Source organism: Brassica rapa, chromosome A07 (assembly GCF_000309985.2).
Source record: "Brassica rapa cultivar Chiifu-401-42 chromosome A07, CAAS_Brap_v3.01, whole genome shotgun sequence".
Classification (NCBI taxonomy): Eukaryota; Viridiplantae; Streptophyta; class Magnoliopsida; order Brassicales; family Brassicaceae; genus Brassica; species Brassica rapa.
In genome coordinates, this window is record NC_024801.2 from 21,115,566 (window position 1) to 21,140,472 (window position 24,907).

General features: G+C 31.0%; 4 protein-coding genes across 6 annotated transcripts; 3 read left to right on the top strand and 1 right to left on the bottom strand.

The window, feature by feature from the left end:
- Nucleotides 1-1,350: 1,350 nt before the first annotated feature.
- On the bottom strand, nucleotides 1,351-3,656 carry LOC103830695 (F-box/kelch-repeat protein At1g74510). 2 transcript variants are annotated; one of them, XM_009106508.3, is made up of 3 exons: nucleotides 3,382-3,599; nucleotides 3,232-3,279; nucleotides 1,351-2,823 (listed from the first exon to the last, which is right to left on the bottom strand). In XM_009106508.3, exon 3 carries the CDS (start codon nucleotides 2,809-2,811, stop codon nucleotides 1,528-1,530), a length of 1,284 nt encoding a protein of 427 aa, XP_009104756.1. In that variant the 5' UTR covers nucleotides 2,812-2,823; nucleotides 3,232-3,279; nucleotides 3,382-3,599; the 3' UTR covers nucleotides 1,351-1,527. The 2 variants fall into 2 exon arrangements, with proteins under 2 accessions (XP_009104756.1, XP_018508856.1); XM_018653340.2 differs by lacking the exon at nucleotides 3,232-3,279 and having other exon boundaries at nucleotides 3,382-3,656.
- A 487-nt stretch (nucleotides 3,657-4,143) lies between these two features.
- LOC103830696 (transcription factor PRE3) lies at nucleotides 4,144-16,412 on the top strand. 2 transcript variants are annotated; one of them, XM_033275164.1, is made up of 3 exons: nucleotides 4,144-8,855; nucleotides 9,383-16,029; nucleotides 16,116-16,412. In XM_033275164.1, exons 2-3 carry the CDS (start codon nucleotides 15,898-15,900, stop codon nucleotides 16,263-16,265), a joined length of 282 nt encoding a protein of 93 aa, XP_033131055.1. In that variant the 5' UTR covers nucleotides 4,144-8,855; nucleotides 9,383-15,897; the 3' UTR covers nucleotides 16,266-16,412. The 2 variants fall into 2 exon arrangements, with proteins under 2 accessions (XP_033131055.1, XP_009104757.1); XM_009106509.2 differs by having other exon boundaries at nucleotides 4,144-16,029.
- Nucleotides 16,413-18,890: 2,478 nt separating this feature from the next.
- LOC103830697 (probable serine/threonine-protein kinase PBL18) lies at nucleotides 18,891-22,797 on the top strand. Its single transcript, XM_009106510.2, has 5 exons — nucleotides 18,891-19,526; nucleotides 19,899-20,263; nucleotides 20,859-20,994; nucleotides 21,079-21,339; nucleotides 21,437-22,797. The coding sequence occupies exons 1-5, from the start codon at nucleotides 19,439-19,441 to the stop codon at nucleotides 21,814-21,816; spliced, it is 1,230 nt and encodes a 409-aa protein (XP_009104758.1). The 5' UTR covers nucleotides 18,891-19,438; the 3' UTR covers nucleotides 21,817-22,797.
- LOC103830698 (GDSL esterase/lipase At1g74460) lies at nucleotides 22,591-24,887 on the top strand. Its single transcript, XM_009106512.2, has 5 exons — nucleotides 22,591-23,122; nucleotides 23,208-23,338; nucleotides 23,416-23,655; nucleotides 23,740-23,989; nucleotides 24,445-24,887. Exons 1-5 carry the CDS (start codon nucleotides 22,885-22,887, stop codon nucleotides 24,696-24,698), a joined length of 1,113 nt encoding a protein of 370 aa, XP_009104760.1. The 5' UTR covers nucleotides 22,591-22,884; the 3' UTR covers nucleotides 24,699-24,887.
- The last annotated feature ends 20 nt before the right edge of the window (nucleotides 24,888-24,907 follow it).

Genomic DNA, 24,907 nt, shown 5'->3' on the forward strand with positions numbered 1-24,907 from the left:
TAATTAAAATGGTTAAGTAGCCATTTGATGTTTAGAGATCAAATAGGTACTTAAATCACCATTATTTATCCCATGCTTAAGGAACACTATAACATGTTTCTTGTTGATTAAAAGCAAGCGTCTAATCTTATACGTTTCTTGAAACTTTAAATGTAGAACATGTTAACGTGAATATGTGATGCAAAGACAAATGCTTGATTTTGGGATCTTGTACCTTTGTTATGTATTGTATACTATTGTTCATTTCCTTTTAGATTTTTTTTTGTAAGCTTTATCAAAGGTTGTATATGAATTATGAAGTAGATAGTTAGGTGGAAGGTTGTTTATCTTTGTACTAGATATTCGTGGCAGTAATAACTAAAGCTGTTATGTTTCAGATCCTACATTAATGTATTAGCATGTGCCACATTCATGCAGGACTACATAAGTTTTGGGGATCTAGTAATAATAGAAGCTAAATTAATGTATTAGCATGTATCACATTCATGCAATACTACATAAATATATCAAAATTGTTCAGTTTAATAGTGCTATATAAATAGATGGTATAAACAGGCTGCCAATTAAGATAAATTCACATTGTTCTTTATCATTTCTATTAAAATTTCAAACTTTCAAAGCTCTCAAAAATGGTTAGTTAATTTGTGAGGAGGGTAGTATAAAAGTCATATACATATAGTTTACACATTCAGAACCAGTATTGGTTATATATAAAAAGTTCTTCAAAGTTTTAATTGTAATTTCATTACTTGCAGGAAGAAGTGAGATTCCAGTTTAATTCTGATTGTGAAAAAGCCAGGAAGAAAGCTCTAGATTATATCTTTGACTACAAAGGTACACTAACACAATTTAATGGTTAAGTTTAAGTCAAAATATTGAAATATTAATGTATCCAAATGAATTTCTCATTTTGTTAATTAGGAGTTAAATCTGTAGAATTAGAAAACAGCATACTTCTCGTGCAAGGAGAAGGACTAAATGAGGAAGAAATGAAGAGAAAGATGGATAAGATTCTTCTTTCACCCAAAACGGGATTTCTATCGTGTTTAACTCCTAAAAGATGATATGATCTTCGTCTTTTAAAATAAATATTTGAATTAGTATGGCTTCATGTTCTATAAAAGGCCAAGTTATTTATCTACTAGTATAATATTTTTGTATACCTATTTGCTTATATAAAACATATTTAGAGAAATCTAAAGATAAGAGATGGAAAACTTCTTATTTTTGTGTATTGTCAAATTAATTTTTTTTTTATAATAGTAAAACTAGTTAACCTAAACATCTCACCACATGGAGTGCTAATAATGGAACCAAATTACAGTGTTGAGAGATAAAGACAACATGAAGTTTCTTCTTAAATCTTCTTCAAATTTTATTGAAACTTGTTCAGTTCAAGATTATGCCTAAACAACCATAACCCCACAAAGACAATGAAGAAAAACAAAACAGAAGTGTTTAAAATAACATGTAAGAACCCCTAAATAAAGAAGTCAACAACTTTTGAAATGGGCTCTCAAGTTTTCATCAACATCCCATAACCGCACAATTATACACAAAGCTTTCTGATGGCTTTGAAGCAAGAACTCTCCAATGCAGTGCCTCACCTTCCCTTGGGACACAAGCATTGATCTCTATGAACCCTCCACCAAGTGCCCTAGGCCCTCCAACCACCACCAACTGATCTCCACAAGCCCTAAACGCCATTCCCCAACCGTTCATCGAAGAAGCCCTCTCAGGCAAACTCCCAACTCTATTCCACACGTTACACCTCTTGTCATACTTCCTCACCTCTTGCTGAGCATAGTTGGCTGCATAAAGCTCGTCCTTCACAACCGCTAGAAGCGGAGGCGCCCCTGACACTGCCGCTGCAGAGGAATCTGCTCCTCCTCCTCCTCCGTTGCTTCCCTGTAACATGTTAGGTATCACTGTCCATGTCCTCTTCTTCAGATCATAGACCTCACCACACATAAGCATCTTTGTGTTCCCCTCTCCGATACCACCAAGAACATAAAAGTTCCCATCCATGAACACACTCGAGCACATCTTCCTCGCCTTGTTCATGCTTGGAATCACGGTCCATTCCCCTGTCTCCGAGTTATAAACCTCAGCAGAGTTCAGTATCTGCCCACGAGGGCCGCATCCTCCAGCCACAACAGCGATCTCACCTAGACTAGCTGAACCAAACAAGCACCTAGGAGCATTCATTTGCATACCTGACGTCCACGTATTGGTCAAGATGCTATACTTGTAAATCACATGGGACAAGATCTCTTTACCGAAGACAAGAAGCTCAGTACCGACAGCAAGAGATTCTTTGTCCGAGCTCTTGAAACATTCGTTGACTGTCATTTTGGGCACACGCAGCCATCGGTCTCCGTTTGGATCATAAGCTTCCCATTCCAAGAGCACGCAGGAGAAGTATATCCAATGCTCAACAATACCCTTTGCTCGTCTCAGCCTGTAGAGCTCGCTGTTCTTGATGAGCGAGCGGAAGGTTCTGTTCGTTGAGGCGATGGAGCGGAAGTCAGATAAGGAGCAGTGAGCTAAGCAGTTGAGCAGAGCGTTTTGGTCAAGCGTAGTTACTGGTGGAATCTGTTGATCACCACCACCTTGCTGACTTTGGTTAGACCTCTGATAGGTTTCATCAACGCGTAGCATTTTGCTCCTGTAACTTCCTTCTGTATCATCCAACAAACGCTTCTTCAAGGAGAGCTGAAGCACGCAGTGAGCGTTGTATATCCATTTGCTCTCTTCCTCACATGAAGAGGGCAAGTCCCTTGACACCAGATAACTCGGAGCCTCCAACATGATGAGACAACGCTAAGAAAAACAATCAAAGAACCATCAATCTAATCATCCAAGAAACAGAAGAGAAGAGAAAGACACTCTATAACAGAATCTTGTTTTTTTTTTAAATCAATTATCCAATGAAAATTCATTTAACTGTAGAGATGATAGTAACGTTTGAGTGAGACCAGTAAGATGAAAAAGTACAGTTCTTGACCAGTGAAAGATTAGCTCTGACATCATCAGAAAAAAAAGAAGAAGCAATCATTAACAATCCACAAGACAAGATCTAAATCAAGCAATACGATCAGATCAAAAGCAATTCACCAATAGAATCAAAGAACAATCATTTCATCGGATCTCAAATTCGAAAACCCATTTACTAAATCTAAAAAAGATCTGAACTTTTACAAAGGGTCATCCACAAAAATCAAAGCTCACCTAAGAATAACCCTCCGACTCGTCTTGCAATCAAAGTCGATTGAAGATCTGAAATATTCAGACAAAACCCCACTTTAGATCCGATGGTTTTCAACAAATCGAGCAGACACATAAAATAAGAAGAAAGAAAGAATAAATAAAAAAACAAACTTGTGTGGATGCAGCAGCTTCTGAGTGGCTAGGGATGATATTCATTCATCATCTTTGTATCCACGGCCACATTTTAGCTGAATTGGTAGCTTATTTGAGCTGTGATTTACATTTTTTTATATTTTATTATATATAATTTTGGGGGTTATAAAAAGATGCACGAATGAACCAGTGGGGTGATTTCTACAATATTAAATCAAGAATAAAGCTGATGAATTTATATTGTTTACTACTTTTTTATACCAAGATGACAAGGAGTAGTGTGGAGAAGGGTAGTTTCGGTATTTACGATAAAAGTTTGACGACGCCGTTGGTAGTGGACGTTAACGGCGGATTGTTACACGTGTTTCTGCTTCGGACAACTAAAGCTCTTCCTTTTTTGCTTTTTCACGTCAATGTTTTGTTTTGGATTTTGTCCTAATCCTATTTTGATTGTTCAGTTTTGTTTCTTCTTCTCTTCCTACCACTTATGAATCTCTAACAATAACATTTTAATAAAACAAATATATATATAAACTAGATTTTGTTAATTTTATCATGAAATCATCTCACTAACAGAAAATATTACTGATTGTTTTTTATTTATACATATTACTGAATTTGCAAAGAGAATCCCTATCACAAAACTTAAAGATTAACAAAGCATAAATTATATATAAAATGTTTGGTTCTTCATAATTGATTTTGAGTTTCGGTCTTTTGGATTGGATTGAACCAATCAGGAGTTTGAGATCAGAATATGAAACCAACTTAGGTCTTACAGCCCATTTATGACCCTATCCTGCTAGCTCTTTTAACGGGCTGGATCTATTCTTAGACTTTAGCCCGTTTATTATCTCATCAGTTTTGCTGTAATTTTCAAGACAATATTTAAATCAACTGAAAAACAAATCATAAGACTTCTTCTTAACACATAGACATGACTAAAAACTACTGGATTTGGGCTTAGTTTTATAAACCCAAAAAATATGAGATTTTCAGGCTAAGCCCACTTAATTTTAGGTATTTTGGACATAAATCCGTTTGGGATAGGACCGGTCCGAATACCCAAAACTTTATACTTTAGCTTAAATATTATCATTCTTATAATCAAAACCATTATTAATATTGACATATTATTTTAATATTTTTATCCAAATTCTAATAAAGTAAATATAAAAGTTGTTAATGCACTTTATTGTTTGATCATTATAAGTGTCATATTTTTAATTTTGCAAATACACTTTCTTCTTTTGTGTACAACATATTTTTTTATTTCAAAATACAATGAAAAGTTTGCCATATTTATCAAAAATTGCATTCTCTTATATATATATATTTAATTTTAATTTATATTTGATTATTTAAATCTTATTAAATTTGGTATGTTTATAATATGTTTTTAAAGCATACGAAAAATAAAACATTTTTGATAAAGAATAAAAGTTTAAACTTAATTTTTTTTTTAACTATTTTTATGAAAATTCATATGTATTAAAAAGTTCAAAAAAATCCGAAAAGCCCTATAGCCCTATAAAAGCCGAGCTAGACTTAAATATTACGGGCTTAGCGGGTTTGGACCGGACCAGTCCGAATTGACACTTCTATTATAGCACGCTACTAATAGGCAATAGCGTTTTAATTTATTTCCACTTAAATCTAAAGTCTAGAGATGCAGGTTGCAATAGCCTATATGTTGTTAACTGAGAATATTCTGCAAGGTATAGCATCTTTTCTGCTTTTTTATGTAGCAAAGAAAGATTATTATGCTATGTTATTTGACCTACCACTTAATTTTACTTCTGATTACTTGAGCTAGGACCACACCTCCATCTTCTAAACACCGCATTACTTTTGTAATAAATATGATCAATCCGCGACAAAATCTTGTTTCTTTAACTTGAACGAACGAGACTATAGATTAAGTCACAATAAATATTTACCCCCACGAGTACATGGAACCCTGTGCAACTACTTTGCTTTAGGACGCTTTTTCTTTTGTCTCGTTACAATCATTTGAACACAATCGAGGAGATTAATTATTGATTAATGTAATCTAAAAATTTGCAAATTGTGAAAAAAAGAACCTTAGACGATGGTGGACGTTATCGATCATATTAATATTAAAATGATGGCAACTTGGGGTTTATAAATACCAAGTTGTAACATAGAAAACGAATCTACATAATGTAGAGCGACCGAGATTTGATTGTTTAGATCAAACACATTAAAACCAGTAACCTACTGTCTTAATTTTGGTTGTTTATTATGATTTATGAATGGTGACCAATTAGAATGTCAAGAAGTGTAGAGCATTTAGGGGAAGTTATGAATTACAACGCATGGTACCATAACGTTCGTGAATACATAATGCTCAAAAACATAAATTAAATTTCGTGAACATTTAGAATATTTTTCGACACTCTCTTTTACAAAATGTGCATGCATTCAGTTTTGTAGCGTTTTTCACCTCGTTCGCCTGGCAGGTTTTGGGTAAATTCATTTGTTAGTTTTAAACGTTTACTCCAAATACTAGCCGAGAGAAAGTATAATTTTAGTATTTGGCGTTTTACATGTTACACAGCAATAAGAAAACCTATTCCAACAATGTGAAAAAAATATCAAATATTTTCATATAAACACATAAATTACGTTTGGAAGCAGTCTAGACTTTATTTTCGGTCAAAATTTTTACATTTTTAAGTTTTACAAATCAGCATAATCATTTCTAATACATGAATGTGATTCTTCATTCTATTCACATATATGCTAATGATTTGTTTCGGTAGAGCACATATATATACATGTCAAATAACTGAATCACTATATGGCTATATGCTAGACACCTAGTCTTAGAGTTTTTTCCTAGTTTTAGAGTTATTACGGAATTAACACGACTAATCTATATTATATATATATATATATATATATACTTTAGTTATTAATTATTGTAAAGCACAATACTTGTATACTGAAGTAGCATAGAGAGATCACTAATTAGGCAGCTATATATAAGCAAATAACAGTTTCAACTCTCCGCTCTATCGGACTTGACAGAGAGAAAAAAAAACATCTTATCAAATTTAGTCCCGCTAGATTGTGAACTAACGCTTTTGTTAAGTATGTCATGATATTACAACACATGATTTACGATTGGTTAATTCAGAAACACAAACTCCACTAATACTAAAGCGCACACACAATTCCTAGAATACAAGATGTCATACTGAAATTCCTTCTCTATATAATGATTAAAGATGAAAGTGTCTTGTTTTGTTTTGCCTTCTTCGTCGTAAACGCATTCGAAAAAAATGATTTTGTTGGTTGATTAACTCCATGTGCAAATTCAGAGTTGATAGGCTTTTGGGACTCATCCTAAGTCATAAACTTATAATTAACCGCATCCTATAAATGGAGTCTGCCAGTTCTTTTGTATAACAAGGAGTTTGCTGGTTGCCCTTTTCAACCTTCAAACTATTCGCCACATTGCAGTTTTGTACATTGCAGTTTTTATTATTGATCGACAAATAGTATTAAGCAAAAGAAAACAGTACAGAGTAGAAAATATGCTGTTAGATGATAATTGTTATGTTTAAAAATGGTTTAGTTTAATAATATATAGCTGGATCACGTTTTTGTAACAATACTATACGATTAAGCTTGTTTTGGTCGGTGTCAAAGAGCAGAGACAGGACACTTTAGCTCAGTTAAGAGTTAAATGCAGATCAAATCATATTACTATTTAAGCATCTTTGCATTCATGCTCCGAATGGTAACAGCGGATTGAGCGGTGCGGTTCTGACAGTTATAAAAACATATAGATATATGGTATATGTAAAGATTTTTGTTAATGTTAACTGCGGTGCGGTACGGAACGAATGTTACCATTCGGAGCCTCAGAATATGAGATTCAAAATTTCTGACAAAAGTCTTACTTAAATTATGTATATATATATTGTAGTAAGAAAAACATATTTTCTAAACTAAGGACATAAAATAATTTAATTTGTTGATTCTAACTAGCATGTATTAAATCTTATTTTATATTAATTTATACATACATATTAATTTTATAATTTAAAGAATCATTAATTTAAGAAATGTTGATTTAAATTATATTTTACTACAGATGACAATTTTATTTAAGAGAAACAAATATAATTTTCTGATTACTTAATTAGAAACATTGACGAATAATTTTATAACCAAAATCATTTCTATGTACTATAATAATTTTTTTTTAAAAATGATAATCTGAAGATTTCTGGCGAGCCGTGGTCCAACTAATTTTTTTGGATTTGTCTATCTATATCAGATAGACCCAGTTTTACTTTAGAAATAAAATATTCATACTGCCTGAGCACATAAACAAATATGTGAGATACTAGATTTTTAATTCAAAGTGTTTAGCACCTCTTCAAATCCGTCGGACCACGACTATGTTTATATAGTTAGTTATTAAAGGTCTTAGACCACCTCCATTGAAAATTATATCCATTAGACTTCTTAAAATACATATGTATATATGTATATGTTATATAAGTGTATGTAGATATGAGATCCACTACTTTTGTGAAAAACTCTATCCAACATTCTTAAAACATTATATGCATTTTAATAACTCCATGAGTAAAATCTCTATTGGAAGTGCTCATATGTATCATCTAATGATTATAATATTTTTAAATTATGAATAACTATGGCTATAACTGGTAAATTGTTTTAGAAATGTATGGAATAAAAAGAATTGGAATAAATGGGATACAATGGAATGTAATGACTCTAATTTGAGGGATAAAATGAATGAAATATATATTTTGTATCCAATTATATTTAAGTTATTTCATTCCTCTCATTCTTTCTATTCCTCTACTTTTTTCATCGTGAAAGAATTTTAACGTAATTTACAGTTTTTTTTTATTTATCTCACAGGAATGGATGGAATCAAAAAGTTTGCTGTTTCCTTGTAACTGGTAGTTTTTATTTGGAATTCTTATGAATGGCTAATTTCACGTAATTCCATTCATAAAAATTACATTCCAGTTGTAGCCTATATATATTTTTCTGGAGTCAGTTCCCGTAAATAATTTAGAGGTATTAATATAGTGTTGAAATACTATAAAAATTAATGGATTCATCAATATATATATATATATGTTTATTATAAAACATAAATTATACTCAATTCAATAGCATGCATTAATTTCTTGTCTAACGTAAAAAAACGAGGGAACAAGACGAACCTAAACAAGCATTAAAACGAAAAAAACAAAAAAGATTTTAAGTTTTGAACTAAAAGGAAAGATTGTGACAAGAATGGAACGCTCGTGAAGTTAAGCTTAATCTTCACTGTGAGTTAAAGATCATGTGCCGCTAGAGACACGCTGACTCCATTTAACTCATCTGAGCTCTCTTTGTTTTATTTTTAAATATAAACAGAAATCAAATCTCTTTTTATAAAATAAAAATGTACAATTAGATCTTATCTCTCTAAAGTAGTCAGTTCTAAATATATTTAACTTTTCGTAGTCAATAAATTTTGCGATTGATTGCTTTGGTTGACCTTGTATATATATTTATACTCGTCTGCTATTTAATTAAAGTCTCCTACTCAAAATTTTATCTTTAGATACTCAAAATTCTCTTATCATGTTCAAATCCTAACACAATAAATATCATATTTGTTGGATGTTTTGATATAGAATAATCGAGAAGATGTCTCTAATATCTTTTATTATCTTATTATCTTTCCTAATATACGCATAAAAATTATTTTATTTTGAAAACAATAGTACTATGAAAAAATTATAGAACTAAATTAATTTACTTCATAAGTTTTAATAGTATACTAGATTGTTTATCCGCATATGTAGACATTTTTCGTATATGTTTATTATTAATACCAAATTTATTGATCAAAAGATTGCATTTACAAAAATATGAGGGCAATAGATAACTTACGAAGAAAAGAAAGAAACAATGTAAAAACTTATACTAAGTTAACGTCAAACCATCTTCACAGCATGCCTGCTAAGGAGGTGATTCACGGCGTAGTGCAGTAAGGAGATACGATTGCGGGATTTTCCCAGTGCTTCTGCTGAGCTGAGCTTATCTTCGGAAATCCAAGCTCCACCATGGTGTCTTAAATTTATTTCTCTCTAGATAGCATATAACACAATCTGGAAGGTCATCCTCATGAGAACTGTGTCAATACGAGACCGAGCTGGAATCATGAGTGCAGCAACCGTGTCATCCCAATCAGGCGTTATGACTTCTCCAATTAATCCTCATGTTGTGTTCATTCAGATGGTAAAAGAATAGGGGAACACAAAAAACAAGTGGTCTCTAATTTCATTTATCTCTCCATAGAGCATGCAGTCTTGAGTTGTGCCCCATGTTCTCATTCTGTCACCAATTGATAAGCGAGTAAGAAAAGCAAGCTATACCATAAAGAAATGTCTAGGCGCTGCTTGACTGAACCAGACCAGTGGTCTCCGTGGCATTGCTTCCTACGTTGTTTTGAAATAGTTCCAAGTATGAAGTGAAGAGTAACCGGGCTTTAATTCGTCATGATCGATTTCCACAGTACCATGTCAGCTCCTGAGTGAGGATTAGGTGGTGGTGTAGCAGCAATTCTTTCATATATTTATGGGCAGCACCTCTGACCCCTATTTTTTCACAAATATTTATTATTACATTAATTCAAAAATTAGCATAATAAGTTATTGTTTATGTCCTAAAAATTATGTTTTCTAGACTAATTTTGTTAGTATTAATTTATAATAATGATTTAATATAATAAATAAATTGAAAATTGTTAATACAAAAAATAGTTGTTAAATATATAATAAATTATCTAATCTAATAAATATATCTAAAATTATTAATATAATTTTTATTAATTATGTAATAAATTATATAAATATTTATTAAAGCTATCAAAACCTTGAGAAAGTTCACCAACAAAAGTCAATTGGCCAACAACATATAGACTTTAACATGACTAATAGAAAAGGGTAATGGACGATGATATCTTATGGAATTGAACTTGCCAATCAAAATATCATTTTTCGAAGTTCTAGAAAGTATTAGGGATAGATTAAATATCCACATCCGAATATTCAGTCTGAAACCATCTGAATTTAGAAATACCAAAATAGATAAGATCCAGAGTAAATATTGGAATATGTCCTAAATTGCTATATCTAAATAATCAATATCAACCTGTTCTTAATGCCAAATAATTATCGAAAATATTTTAAAGATAAATAAATAATATATATGTATATATGCACACATTTATCAGATTGATAAAATGAACCAAACATAATTTGATTTATAAGTACACATTTGAATGAGTCACATGCACCTAATTTCGATATTTGAACCATTTCGTAATAATTTCACTATCAATTAAAGTAGTATATATTAAAATATCCAAATGTATAAAATTGAACACATATTGAATATAGAGATACAGTAAAAATTCTATAAATTAATAATGTTAGAAGTATAGTATTTTATAAATTTATAAAATATAATTTTGTAAAATATAAAATATATTTGATTTTACTATATATGCACTATTAAAATTTTCAAATGCAACTTTCATATAGCTTTTATCATATGATATGGTGTATATAATATATGTTTCATAGAATTTAAATATAGTTTTAGATATAATTCTACTAAATATCATAAAAATATATTAAAATATTAAGAAAACATAAAGATAATTTTATTATGAATATAAAAATGACACGATAGTTTTTATATAAATTGTAATATACATATAAATTCAGGGAACACTGAACTTTTTTTAAAAAATCACCAAAAGAACCTCCAAAGAAAAAAATAACTTTTATTTTGGAAACTATTTTAAAACTTTTATTTTTAAATTTTAGTACTTATTATTTTATTTTTAATTCTAAACCCCACCTCCGAAACCCAACCCCTCAAATCAAAACATTTAATCTATATTAGTTAACCATAGGGGTATAACTGTCTATTTATCCTTCAATGAAACTTTTTTGGTCATTTTTCGTTGAGAGCTCTTTTGGCGAAAAATCTAAAAAATGGTTATTTTAGAAAAAATTTCTATAAATTATTTTCATATGATAAACAAAAAAATTATTATTTTATTATCTTATCGATTTGTGTCATATTTAAATCAGTCTAACTTGGAACTGAAAAAATTTTATATTTATCAAGTATTAACTTATTGAGTTTCTATTGTATATGTTTAGATAAATGTACAAAGCTAAAAATAAAATTGGTTACTCTTATAGATATAATCATTAAGTTATAGTCAATGGAAAATTTATTATGTTAATATAAAATTCTTTTAATTGTGTAATGAATTATATATATAATAATCTATTAAGGATCCTAACAATTGTAAGAGCTCTAACTTTTATCGTGAACTTTTGGGTCAAAAAAGAGTTCGGGTCAAAAAACCAATTCGTAAATAAAAATCTAAATTTAAAATATAAGCGGGAAAAATGGCTAATTTCCTAAATAGTTTTTAGTTTTTGTTCTATGAATAGCTTTCAAGGACAAAAGTTTTCAAAAATAACTTTCATAAGTGGATAAAAATACAATTGTATATTTAATTACATGTTTTACTTAATTATTTAATATATAATAAATAAATATTAAAAGTTAAAATAATAAAATTGATTTTGTTTTTTCAGAAATATATTGAATGTAACTTTTATGCATATTTAGAAAAGTTTTTCTAAATATGTATGACATCTTCTTAAATTTGATTTAAATGCATATTTAAAAAACATTACTGAATATAAAAAAATCTTTCTAAAATTTTACGATGATATTTTAAATATTTATAATATCTTTCTAAAATTTAGATATTAAATACATGAATATCATCCTAAAAATTTAGAGAGATATTACATATATTCAAGCATATATTGGTAAGTGTCCATATAATTAAGATTCAGCAAGGTATTCATAATATATATTAGTGAAGGTTTAAGAATGTACTTTTAAATACACATATTTGAGAAAATTTCTAATAACGGAGTTCAGTTTGTACATAAAGCAGTATCAGTTAAGTTTTTTTTTTAAATAAATTTTACAATTATTCTAAAAGACTTTTACCTAAGGCTCGCTTCAAGATACAAGGAATTTGCATCTAATGAATCAAAAGTATATTGCCATATATTTCTCCAATGTATTAAAATCTGAGATTTGTTGTTTTGCTCCCCACAGCTCACACTTCGAGTTTTCATAGATTCTTGTTGTTTCTACTCTATCTTTTCAAAACATATTTCCTTAATTTCTTCGCTTATGTTGGACTGAAAAAATGTATATGGTAAAAAGGAGAAACTGTATTCTTCAGGTACGAAACTAGGAGGAATGTATCAAGTTAATAGCATATACATGTAGACATGAAGCGAGTAAGAAACACAAAGTTGGCAGAAAAAATTTGTCCGTAAACTTTTTGCGCAATTTGTCCGTAAACTTTTTGCGCTAGCGTAATATCAATATACAGACAGAAAACTGCAGGTACATGGAGTTGATAACAAAAGCAAAATTACACGATTTTCTGTTTGTTTGGTGATTTGATATGAATCGTGATTTAAAAAAAAAAGATTTGATACGAGTTTTTGTGGTGCAACAGATTAGTGCATACATGAATAAATTAATAATGAACTCATATAAATTAACTACAAGATCGTGGTCTAATAGACGGATTCTGGAATGCTAAGCAATCCGGATTCGAAGATATTCCATTACAATTTACACTTCACTTTGTGCCTACGTAATTATGATCATCCATGTTTTAGTTTTTCTTCAAATATCTAGAGTGAAAAAGTTTATCCGTGAACCATAACATCCATTTAGAGATTAGTACAGGATAAACCAAAAAGAAAAAAAAATCATTATGAATTTAAACTTTTTAAGTGTTCACGTCGGTCGGTGTAAGTGTACGCACCTCCCGAAATGCAACGTGTGTGTTGTTAATCAAAGAACATGGGCGTGTGCGTGCCTTTGTGTGTAAACGCTTTGACCAGTCAAACAACTCACACTTTGTCCCTTTCCTTACAGTCTTCACAATTGCACCTGTGTCTACGTAGACGTCAAAAGAAAACCATGGCTAGTGACTAGTGAGTAATTATAGTATTTCAAAGGATCTCCGTATTTTCTTAAATACTTCCGCTGTTTTCGGAAGTAAGATATTTTAGATTTTTTACTTGTTCCATAAAAATAGTTTTTTCTATATGTTTAAGATATTTTATTATACTTTTAAAAACATTAAACAGAAATATTTAAATTTATTAAATTTCATTGGTGAAAAGTTATTGAAAAGTGTTAAAAAAATTTAAAATTATAAATATTTATTAAATTTTTAATAAGCGTGAACACTTTACAAAATTTTACTTTCGGAAAACAAAGGAAGTATAATTTAAAAATCATGATCAAAGTTAATTTCAAAAACTTGTGATATAGTGTTCTTACCATTAAATTTATTGTTATATATAAAAATAATTTTACAGCTTCTTGCCACTAAACTACATGCACGGCCGGATTTTTAGACCAAGATCAATAAAACATTAGTATTGATTTCTAAAACTTTTATATGCTTTTAACATAAAAGCAGATGTTCAAATTATTTTTAAAAAATTATAAAATTTTATAATAAATGTGTAAGAGTTTCAAATTCTCAGATCGGGTTTTGACTAGATAACATAACTTTATATGTTATAATATTCTTTAAAAGAAATACTAAATTTTCCTTTGTTAGATATATTGTGTCATGTTTTTGAATTAATATTTTTAAACTTTATATTTTTGATGTAAACTAAATAATAACTCGAAACTAACTAAGACAGTAACGTAGAAAAAGGTTTTAGAGATATATTTCAGAATCTTTAATAAAATAATATAATAATTAATTCGGTTTTGCTGTCAACATTTCGATTTCAATTAGTGGAGAAAAATGTCATTTCCAGAATAATCCTTTGATTTTTTTTTAAGAAAAAGCGTATATCAGTTAGAAATCAATATGTTTCAAAAAAAAAAAAAAAAGTTAGAAATCAATATAATAATTGAATAAAAAAGTACCTGTGGACGTGGTGGACGAAACCCTAAATATCGAAAATGTAGATTTAGAGAGTCGAATTTCGAGGAATGGATATGCATATTATACTTATAAAATATAGTTCCTTCTCTTGATAAGCGCACAAAATTCAATTACATATCTTCTTTTAGTTTAACATTTTTACCGTAGATATAACAGCATATATATCATAGACGGTCGGTCTGCTCTTGTAAAGGAGATTACCAAATACATATTTCACTAACTAATACTCCATCTATTTTATATTAGATAATGTGTTATCCTAATGCATAAATATTTGAAACACTACCGTTATTAAAATATATTATTAAAATATAATTTAAAATTAATTTAACTAATTATAAATAGAATAATAAAAATACAACTGGTTAGACTGTTTTTAATAAAGTTAAAATTATATAGGTTTGTGCAATTACGAAACAGTATTTTTTGTTAAAAACATCATGTATATTAAAATAAAGTATTATTTTATGGCGTTGCCAAACTTTATTATGTTTAAAGAATTAAGATTAATTATTTTAGTTAATAAAAACTCTTAAGTACTCCCTCTGTTTTTAAAAGATGCATATTCTAGATTTTACACATATATTAAGAAAACTCATTAAATATGCATTGTTTTTTGTGAATAACAATTTTCCATAACTTTAAACCAATAGAAATTCAATAAACACCATTAATTTTTTTGAAACTTATAATTTTTCATAAAATCATACATTGAAAAAGTAAAAAATGTATCTTTTTAAAACAAATTTTTTTTCTATAACATACATCTTTTTTTTCTATAACATACATCTTTTACAAGCCTTTGGAAAATTTTATGTCCATTAAAGTATAATTAGTTTAGTTAGTTGAAACATACCTTTGGAAAATCTAACATATGAACTGTACTAACGCAAGTGTCGAATTCCAAACTGGAAACATTTCAATAAGTTTACAATTTAAGGAAATTTTGGGCTAGACTCAACAATAAGGTTATACATATCATTATGTCAAACTTAGATCTATATATATACATATTAAAATTATGAGATTCTCTGAAATCGATATATAATAACAAAAGTTGTCAGGAGGGATATAATTCAATATTTGAAAAACAAGATTCGCATTAAAAAAGGCTAATTTCATTGTTTGTCTATATTTTCCATTAACAATTATTAAAAAAAGCCTACTAAATACTACCGTCACTTCACTTTTTTCCTTCATACTCTCATCTTTACTGACTTACTCTCTCTCTCTCTCTCTCTCTCTCTCTCTCTCTCTCTCTCTCTCTCTCTCTCTCTCTCTCTCTCTCTCTCTCTCTCTCTCTCCTTTTCCCGGCATAACCTGTGTGTGATCCTAAAGTCCATAACCTGTTTCATCCATAAAGTATAGTTTGCTTCAGTACCTATTATACTCTTACTAGTTTCGAATTATATTCAAACTAAACAAAAGAAATGTCGGGAAGAATATCACGTTCGAGGCAAGTATCAGGAACTTCAAGGATCTCAGAAGAACAGATCAATGATCTCATTATCAAGTTGCAGCAGCTTCTTCCTGAGCTCAGGGACAGTCGTCGCTCTGACAAGGTAGGCTAAATATAAGAATTTTACTTGATATATATTATATGTATATATGGCATGAAAATTATGAAATATAGATTATATCTTGGCAGGTTTCAGCAGCGAGAGTGTTACAAGAGACGTGCAACTACATAAGGAATCTGCACAGAGAGGTTGATGATCTAAGTGAGAGGCTATCTGAGTTACTTGCAAATACAGACACTGCTCAAGCTGCTTTAATCAGAAGCTTACTTACCCTATAATTCATATCTTCTTCTTCTTCTTTTCTACTAATAATAATAATAATAGTATGCGGATTTGTTTTTCTATAGATGATATGACCTTATAGATTTTGATGTTATGAGTTCGTCACTTTCTGCGTCGGTCATAAATATTCGCTTGTTTCCTAACCTTTGCCCCATTTTCGGTTAATTTGTTTGTCTCTTTCTCGAATTCTGTTAGGGTTTTGTTCACCCATAGACTTGGCTTCATTCCTTACCTTTATTTATCTTTTAGTCATTTAAAGCATTCCTAACAAGAGATCTTACATAAAACGACGAATTTGTAACATAAACATACTACTTTAACAATTTCATGTTATATTATACTGCGATAAGAGGAAGCCTTACAATTGTTCAAAAAAAGAGTGGAAGCCTTACAATTCTTCGAAAATATTAACGAATTCTTATTTCAAAACCAAGAAATATTCAGAAATTTAAGATACATAATACCGACTAAATGACTTTGAGTCATTTCCAATATATTGTCGAATGCCATACCTTTGGGGACAGAATAGTATACTATAGGTAACCATTATGAGTTTATGGGGTAATTAATTAATAAAGTAATTAATTAGTTTGAGACCGAGGCATCGATAAAACAATGTCATATCCGCGTATTAGCATCTTGAAGGATTGTAAGATTATATGTTTATGGACAACAAAGTATGGGGTGAATTTGACGCTATGCACTCAAATGAAGCAAAAAAGCTGCAAATTTTATGACATGACCTAATTAATTCATTTTTGTCAATCTTGTTATATTTTACTTTTGTAGTCTTCTTTCCTTCCCACCGAATATATATCCTTTTTTTACAAGATATTTTTGAGTATTAATAAATTACATTACAAATGAGAGGATTTAACAAAAAAATTACATGCATATGAAAGAACACCTACTTCATCTTTCATATTGTTTTTTATTTCTTCTTGTAAGTAGCCCATATGCATTTTTTAGTAAGAGATTTCATGAAATGCCATTTTGGTGGACTGCTTTTCAAAGACAATATTAACACCAAGGTAAACTGAATCTAATAAAAGAGACTGCTACAGTGTTACTTCAACATAAGACGTGATTGGTTGTGCTATAAAAATTGGCTGTGTAATTTTTATTGTAGATGTATCTGTTGTAGTTTTTCAACCTATAAAATATTATTTTAGAAAATAGAAGTTTTACAGGCATTTTTGTTATTTTTTGCTGTAATTTTAAAAATTGATTTAAATTATAATTGTTATTTTTAAAGACCGTAAATAAGAATTAAATTAGGTATCTACAATGCAACCAATCATCCATGTAGTAATATACTAAAACTTAAGTGATTAACGCTCATTTTTAGAGTGAAAATTTTCAACATTATTAAAAATGATACTTAATTAATTTTGGAAAATTGTATTTAAACTAGTTGTATTTTTGAATGATCACGAAGGGAATGTATTTTTTGCAGAACTATGATGTATTTATGGTCTTTTTGCTAATCCCTTTTTAAAGTTGTTCTTTTTATGTTATGAGACTAAACTGCACTATTAATACAGATTGAAAATTAGAAATTTTGATAAAATATATTTTTATTAATTTAGCATTTGCTGTCCAAATTATCTTGGTCGAAGAGTTAGCCAATAATTTATATTGCCCCATAATTAAATAGCTTATATAATAAATTTTTGGATTATATTTCTCTTCAAACATGAAAATCTTACATAACATATTACGAAATAGTAATGAACGTTAAACTGTGGGCCCGTGGTCCATCTAATTTTATTCATAGTTATACTCGTTTATCATATATTACAAGATAACAAAAAATAACGAAATGAAACAATAGGTTACACATATTCATCCGAGTAATCAACAACGACATGCAGACTAAGAAAATCAACGGAATCATCCATAATATCCAGCGGATCGCCTCTGTATTCGTCGCTATCTCTCATTTTCGTCGTGATAAAAATGTTGAGACCGATATTTTAGCTAAACGAGCCTATTAAGCCTATTAGTAGGGTAAACCTTGGCCCAAGGCCTATTTCAATTTTAGGAAATATGTTTGTTCCAAAAAAAAAGCAATAGGTTACGTATGTATTATTTAGATCACAATATAAATAATTTAGTTCTTTAACTAAGGGTATGACTGGTTTTCCCGCTACCACCCGCAAACGCAGCTTTTGCGGTTGGTAGCGGTTGCTGGCGTTTTGCAACAATCGCTCAAACCGCTCTAAACCGCTCCAAAGCGCTCCAAATCGCTCTGAACCTCATAAATTCAAAAGCTGGTTCCAGCTAGCGTTTGCGGTTGCGGGCGTTTGCGGGAGGACAAAAAAAAATTATTTTTTTTCCAAAACAATATAAATACAAAAATAAAAAATTCAATAAAAAAATTAAATTGAAATTATAAAAATGCTAAAATATATCAATTAAATTTTAATTAATATTATAAATCTTTAAAATAAAAATATTTTCTATATTTTTAAAAAAAATTAAACTATAACTTTCTAAATATAAATTTTATATTTATTATAATATTATTATTTTTGATATTTTTATAATTGTATAAAATGTAAATATTGTTAATTTATTATTTAACTGCTGCTGCATTTGATAGTTAACCAGTCATAAGTATCCCGCAAACGCATCAACTTCTAACCGCAGAACCAGTCGTACAAATCTCTTAAAACCGCTAGAAACCGCAACCACCCGCATCCGCAAACTCCCGCAACCGCAACCGCAACCGCTGCGGTTGAACCAGTCAGACCCTAAAAGGGAAGTTGATAATTTAATAAACTGAAAACAAAACAAAATATTGAAAATCCATGGGAAGAGTCTGGCACGGGAGTTGCACGTGACAAAGGATTAGTCAATTGGTAATTAATAGGTTACTCTGACAGGAAGTTAATACACGGAAACTCCCTATGCATTCTCTCTAATTATAGTTTATCCAATTTTAATTAAATTTTCTTTGCTTCTCTAATCTCCCAGCCCAAAATATTTCAAGCACTCTGAATCGATTTGGAATCCAAACACATTTCGATCCCACCAACTCTAATCTCCACGTTCTTCCTTTCGCCGGAGGAAGAACGTCGGTGAAGACGACGGTGCGAAAGATCGATCTATAGCGTTTTACATTTGTCCAAGGGTTTTATATAATTAGACCATATATAGGATTAACATGGGGAATTGCTTTGAATCTTGCTCAAAGAAGAATGATAATAAGGGTGAAAACGTTGTCTCCTCAGTGAAGTCGAAACCCTTTTCACGTAAGCTCTTCTCAACCTTTTTATGTATCTCCTTCTTCAATTAACTATATTCATACTGGAATCTTCTAGGGTTTCTCGGAATCTTGTGAGTTAATGCATTTCTTAGGTTATTTAGGGGATTAGGTTTATTTGTAGTTTTTGGATTCGACGATGATAGAAGAAGACAAAGCTCGATTCCCCATGCAGGATCAGTGATGAGATTTTGAGAACTATAAACATATAGTACAAATTTAAATAAGATTTTGGTATTAACAATTTGGGAACTCTATGTTTATGTATATTAACTCATATGCCAATGTTTCATTTGCCTATACTCATAATTAATTTGCCATGACACCATGTTCTTGAAGTAGTTAACTTTTCTGTTCATAGTTTCCCATTTTGATGTAAGAATGTGGCACTGTCATGGTTCAGAAGGTGATAGTGATTCTGAAAGAATCTCCAATCTTTCGTATCCATGGAGTTTAAAACCTCTGATTACAAGAAAGAGTGAAGCTAGCAGCGCTCTACATGCACCGAGCAAAGAAGGAGACGTCATGCATCCCCAACATTTGAAGTCCTTTACGTTAGAAGAGCTAAAGAACGCTACAGGAAACTTCTGTCCAGAGAGTCTCATTGGAGAAGGAGGGTTCGGGTTTGTTTACAAGGGTTGTATTAATGGTGGACCTCGAATGGACCTCGCTGTTGCTGTTAAGAAGCTTAAAATTGAAGGGTTTCAGGGCCACAAGGAGTGGCAGGTAAGCTTATTTTCAATATTTTGTTATAATTTCTCAGAGCCAGATCTTGAATATAAGGAGGCTATAAACATTTTTAGGCTAGTCTTTTAAAAATAATCGACAATTTGGGGATCATACGGTGTATGTGCATTAACTCTTCAAAATTTAGAAGCTAAAGCAAATATGTTATTTGGTTCTGCCTAGAGCCGGACTTTTGATTCCGGGGGCCCTATCCAAAATAAAAAAAATATTTAATTTTTTAAAGATATTTTTTGAAATTTTTTTTAAGGCAAAACATTTTTTTAAAGCAAAACATTTTTTGTTTACTTAAAAATTTAAAAGAATATTTTTAGTCTATTATAATTTTTTTTATATAATTATAATTTTTAAAATCTGTTTATTTTTATCATTTTTCTATTTTACATTAAACATTTATATATTTATCATATACAAAAAAATATTTCTTTTTTAAAAAAGAGGCTCCACAAAAGTAGGAGCCCATTCAAATGTTTTGCATGAATGAGGTCAAGTCCGGCTCTGCCTAGGACCAGCCTTGGATTTTCTCTAGAGGCTAATACATTAAAAACGTTTTACCTTTATATTGTTTTCTCCAAAGAGGGAAGTGAATTATCTAGGGAGATTGCATCATCCAAATCTGGTGAAATTGATTGGCTACTCTTTGGAAGACGAGAACCGTCTTCTTATCTATGAGTATATGCCTAATGGAAGCTTGGAAAATCATTTGTTTGAAAGTAAGTAAAGAAACTCTTTTCTAAATCCAACACTTATGGTTTTTTCCTCTACATTCCTCATGGCCTGAGTTGTGCTCCTTCTAGGAGGTTCCAATGTGCTTTCTTGGTCACTACGTATGAAAATCGCGATTGGTGCGGCTCGAGGACTATGTTTCCTGCATGATGCTAAGGACCAAGTCATTTACAGAGACTTCAAAGCATCAAATATCCTTCTCGATTCAGGATTCAACGCCAAACTCTCAGACTTTGGATTGGCCAGAGAAGGTCCAAAAGATGACCGTTCACATGTGACAACTGAAGTCATTGGTACACAAGGTTACGCAGCTCCAGAATATCTAGCTACAGGTTTCTGTTTACTCACTGATTCAATGTACGTACAAATAAACACATAACAGGAAAATTTCTAAAACACTTTGGTTTGTTCTGTTCTGTTCCACGTCAGGTCATCTAACTACGAGATGTGACGTCTACAGTTTCGGTGTAGTCTTGCTAGAGATTCTCTCAGGACGAAGAGCCATAGACAAAAGCAGGGCAAGAGAAGAAGAAAACCTAGTGGACTGGGCGAAACCTTACTTGCGGGACAAGCGAAAAGTGTTTAGGATAATGGACACTAAGCTTGTGGGTCAATACCCTCAGAAAGCGGCGTTTATGATGTCTTTCTTGGCCTTACAATGTATCGGAGAGGTTAAGGTTAGACCATCCATGCCTGAGGTTTTGTCTCTTCTTGAGAAAGTACCGAATCCAAGACATAGAAAGAGTAGAAGCAAAAGTTTTGCTACTAACTCTTCTTCTGTCTTTAAAACGGTTTCTCAGACACACTGAAGAAAAAGTCTTCAACCACATTATATATAATCCGTGTCAGACACACTATGTATTTGCTTGTTTTGGATCGTTTTTTGGTGGGCTATAGCTTTTTTTTTTGTAGCTCACTAATAGCTTGTAATCAATTCGGAAAACATAAATAAAAAGATTCCCATGATTTATAATAAAGTTTCATCCTTATATATGAAGTTATGAACATATACATATGTGTATTGTATTAGTACTACTTTTTACTCAAAGTGATTGCATGGATATATCAAAGGTCCAAAAGATATTTCAGTTCATTTAAATTATTAGGAGGTTCTCAGAGAGTCAGAGTAAATTTGTAATCTTCAATGCCTAAAAGGCTGAAACCATAACAAAATAATGTTAGTTTTGTCTTCTTTAATTTTTTTTAAGTTTTGTCTTAAGATTTTACTTGTCTAATTGAGCTAATGACATTTGGTTATTTCAAAACAAACAAAAAATTGACTTTTTATTTCGTTTTCATTTGATTTTAGAGTATGACGGAGAGTTCCTTTGTGTTTACTCTGTTTTGGTTGGAAACAGCCTAAACTTACCAACATTTCTCTAATTGTCCAACGGTTAACCTTAATTTCTTTGAGCCAGAGTATTATCTTCGGTCCATTGGGCTTGATTAGATCCATGATTTAATAGTAGCTTAAAAGAAGAAATTACAGACGAACCAAACATTGAAATTCTAGAAAATACTCGGAATAGCTTTTCTCTATGGAGTTCACAAACTAGACTTTGAAATTATTATGTTGTCACAAAAGCTTTGAAGTTATTTACCCCACGAAAACAAAACAGTTCCCAAGAGAAACAAAATTACGAATTTACGGACAAGAAACGGTTACAACTTATGACACCAACACGAGGAAAGAGTAGTTGAAAGTAGGTTTGAATAAAACATAAAACAAAAAATAATATACAAAATCAGTTGGTTCATCAACTCAAAATCTACCTTCACTTTTCTTACTTGTCTTATATTTCACCTCCAAACCCCCTTTTATAAACCACCAAACAAATCGTTCTCAATCAACACACATTTTGATTTTGTTGTGCGACATGAAGTACTTCTGCGCTATATTCGTGTTGCTCATCGTTCTTGGACTCAATGCTTCCGACGGCTACGATTGCAAGATCGTCCAGTTTATATTTGGGGACTCGTTGTCTGATGTAGGCAACAATAGGAACCTACCGAGGAGCTTAGCGCAGGCGAATCTGCCCTTTTATGGTATAGATTTTGGCAATGGTTTGCCTAATGGAAGGTTCACTAATGGCCGAACTGTTTCAGACATTATAGGTAAGTCATGTGTGCATGTTATATAACGAACGTGGTATATCATGTGCATTACTTTCTTATATAGCGGTTTTATTTGAATTTTCAGGTGATAAAATTGGGTTACCAAGACCAGTAGCCTTTTTGGATCCATCAATGAATGAAGATGTTATACTTGAAAATGGAGTGAACTATGCTTCAGGAGGTGGTGGAATCTTGAATGAAACTGGTGGCTACTTCGTAAGTCTCATTATTATTTTAAATGAATAAGTTTCAAATAAATGATTTTTTATTGTGTTGTTGCTTTCATTGTGAAGATCCAAAGATTTTCTCTATGGAAGCAAATAGAATTATTCCAAGGGACACAAGATGTAATTGTGGCAAAGATAGGGAAACAAGAAGCAGACAAATTCTTCCAACAAGCTCGATACGTCGTCGCTTTAGGCAGCAATGACTTTATTAACAACTACTTGATGCCTGTCTATGGCGATTCTTGGAAGTACAATGATCAAACATTCGTCGACTACTTAATGGAAACACTTGATTCTCAACTCAGGGTTAGTATTTAAACAAACACTTTATTACATACTTTTATTTTTATAAATCGACCGATACATATTCTTTGTGATATGGTGTTTTAGGTGTTGCATAGTTTGGGAGCGAGGAAGCTAATGGTGTTTGGGTTAGGACCAATGGGTTGTATCCCACTTCAAAGAGCTTTAAGCTTCGATGGTCAATGTCAAAACAAGGCTAGTAATCTTGCTAAGAGATTCAACAAAGCTGCAGCCACAATGCTCCAAGATCTCGAAACCAAGCTCCCAAATGCAAGTTACAAGTTTGGTGAAGCCTATGACCTTGTCAACGACGTCATCACCAACCCACAAAAATACGGTATGTATATATAACCAAAATAAAATAAAAATACATAAATACAAAATTCATGACCACTATTTATAACGTTAATTTAAATAATTAATTAATCTAAATATGAAGACTTGGTAAATGTAATGAATGCTTAAGGGACCCAATGTTAAGCATAGCAAATCACATTATTCTCACTATTGAGATGTGAAAAACAATATACAAGACATGACCGTTATTTATTTAAAATATCTCACTATTCACACACACAATTTAGTTTCTACGGTTGTACCAAAAATTCCAAAATAATTTGAAAGATTATATATTATGATCATAATATGCAAAAAAATAAAAAAAAATCAATCTGGTTAATAGAAGTAAATGTTGTACTAGTTGCGATAACTTAATTGCATATATCATATATGTTACCTTTTCTCTTAGTTCATTTCTACAATCATCGGGTTAATTAACTTATTTATACACAGGATTCGATAACTCGGATTCGCCGTGTTGCTCGTTCTACAAAATCCGGCCGGCGCTGACATGTATTCCGGCGTCGACGTTGTGTAAAGACAGAAGCAAGTATGTGTTTTGGGATGAGTATCATCCCACCGATAAGGCGAACGAGCTCGTTGCTAATATTCTCATCAAAAGGTTTGATTTCATGCGTGCTGACGACGGTCCTTCCGACTCTCCTTCTCCCGCCCCGGATCTTGCTCCTTCTCCCGACGATAACTAACTGATTGATGTCTTAATTATATATAATGATTTTCGGTTTATGTATATTTTGTTGATCATGTTGTGGAGAGTCACGTTTGTCCTAAATATTTAATTACCATTTTTGTTTGGTGAAATAATGTGTTGTTTCTGTAATATCTTCATATTCTGTTGTGTGTCTTATAATAGTAAAGATATCATCATGCGTTGAGGTGGTTGTTGTGTCCTCCA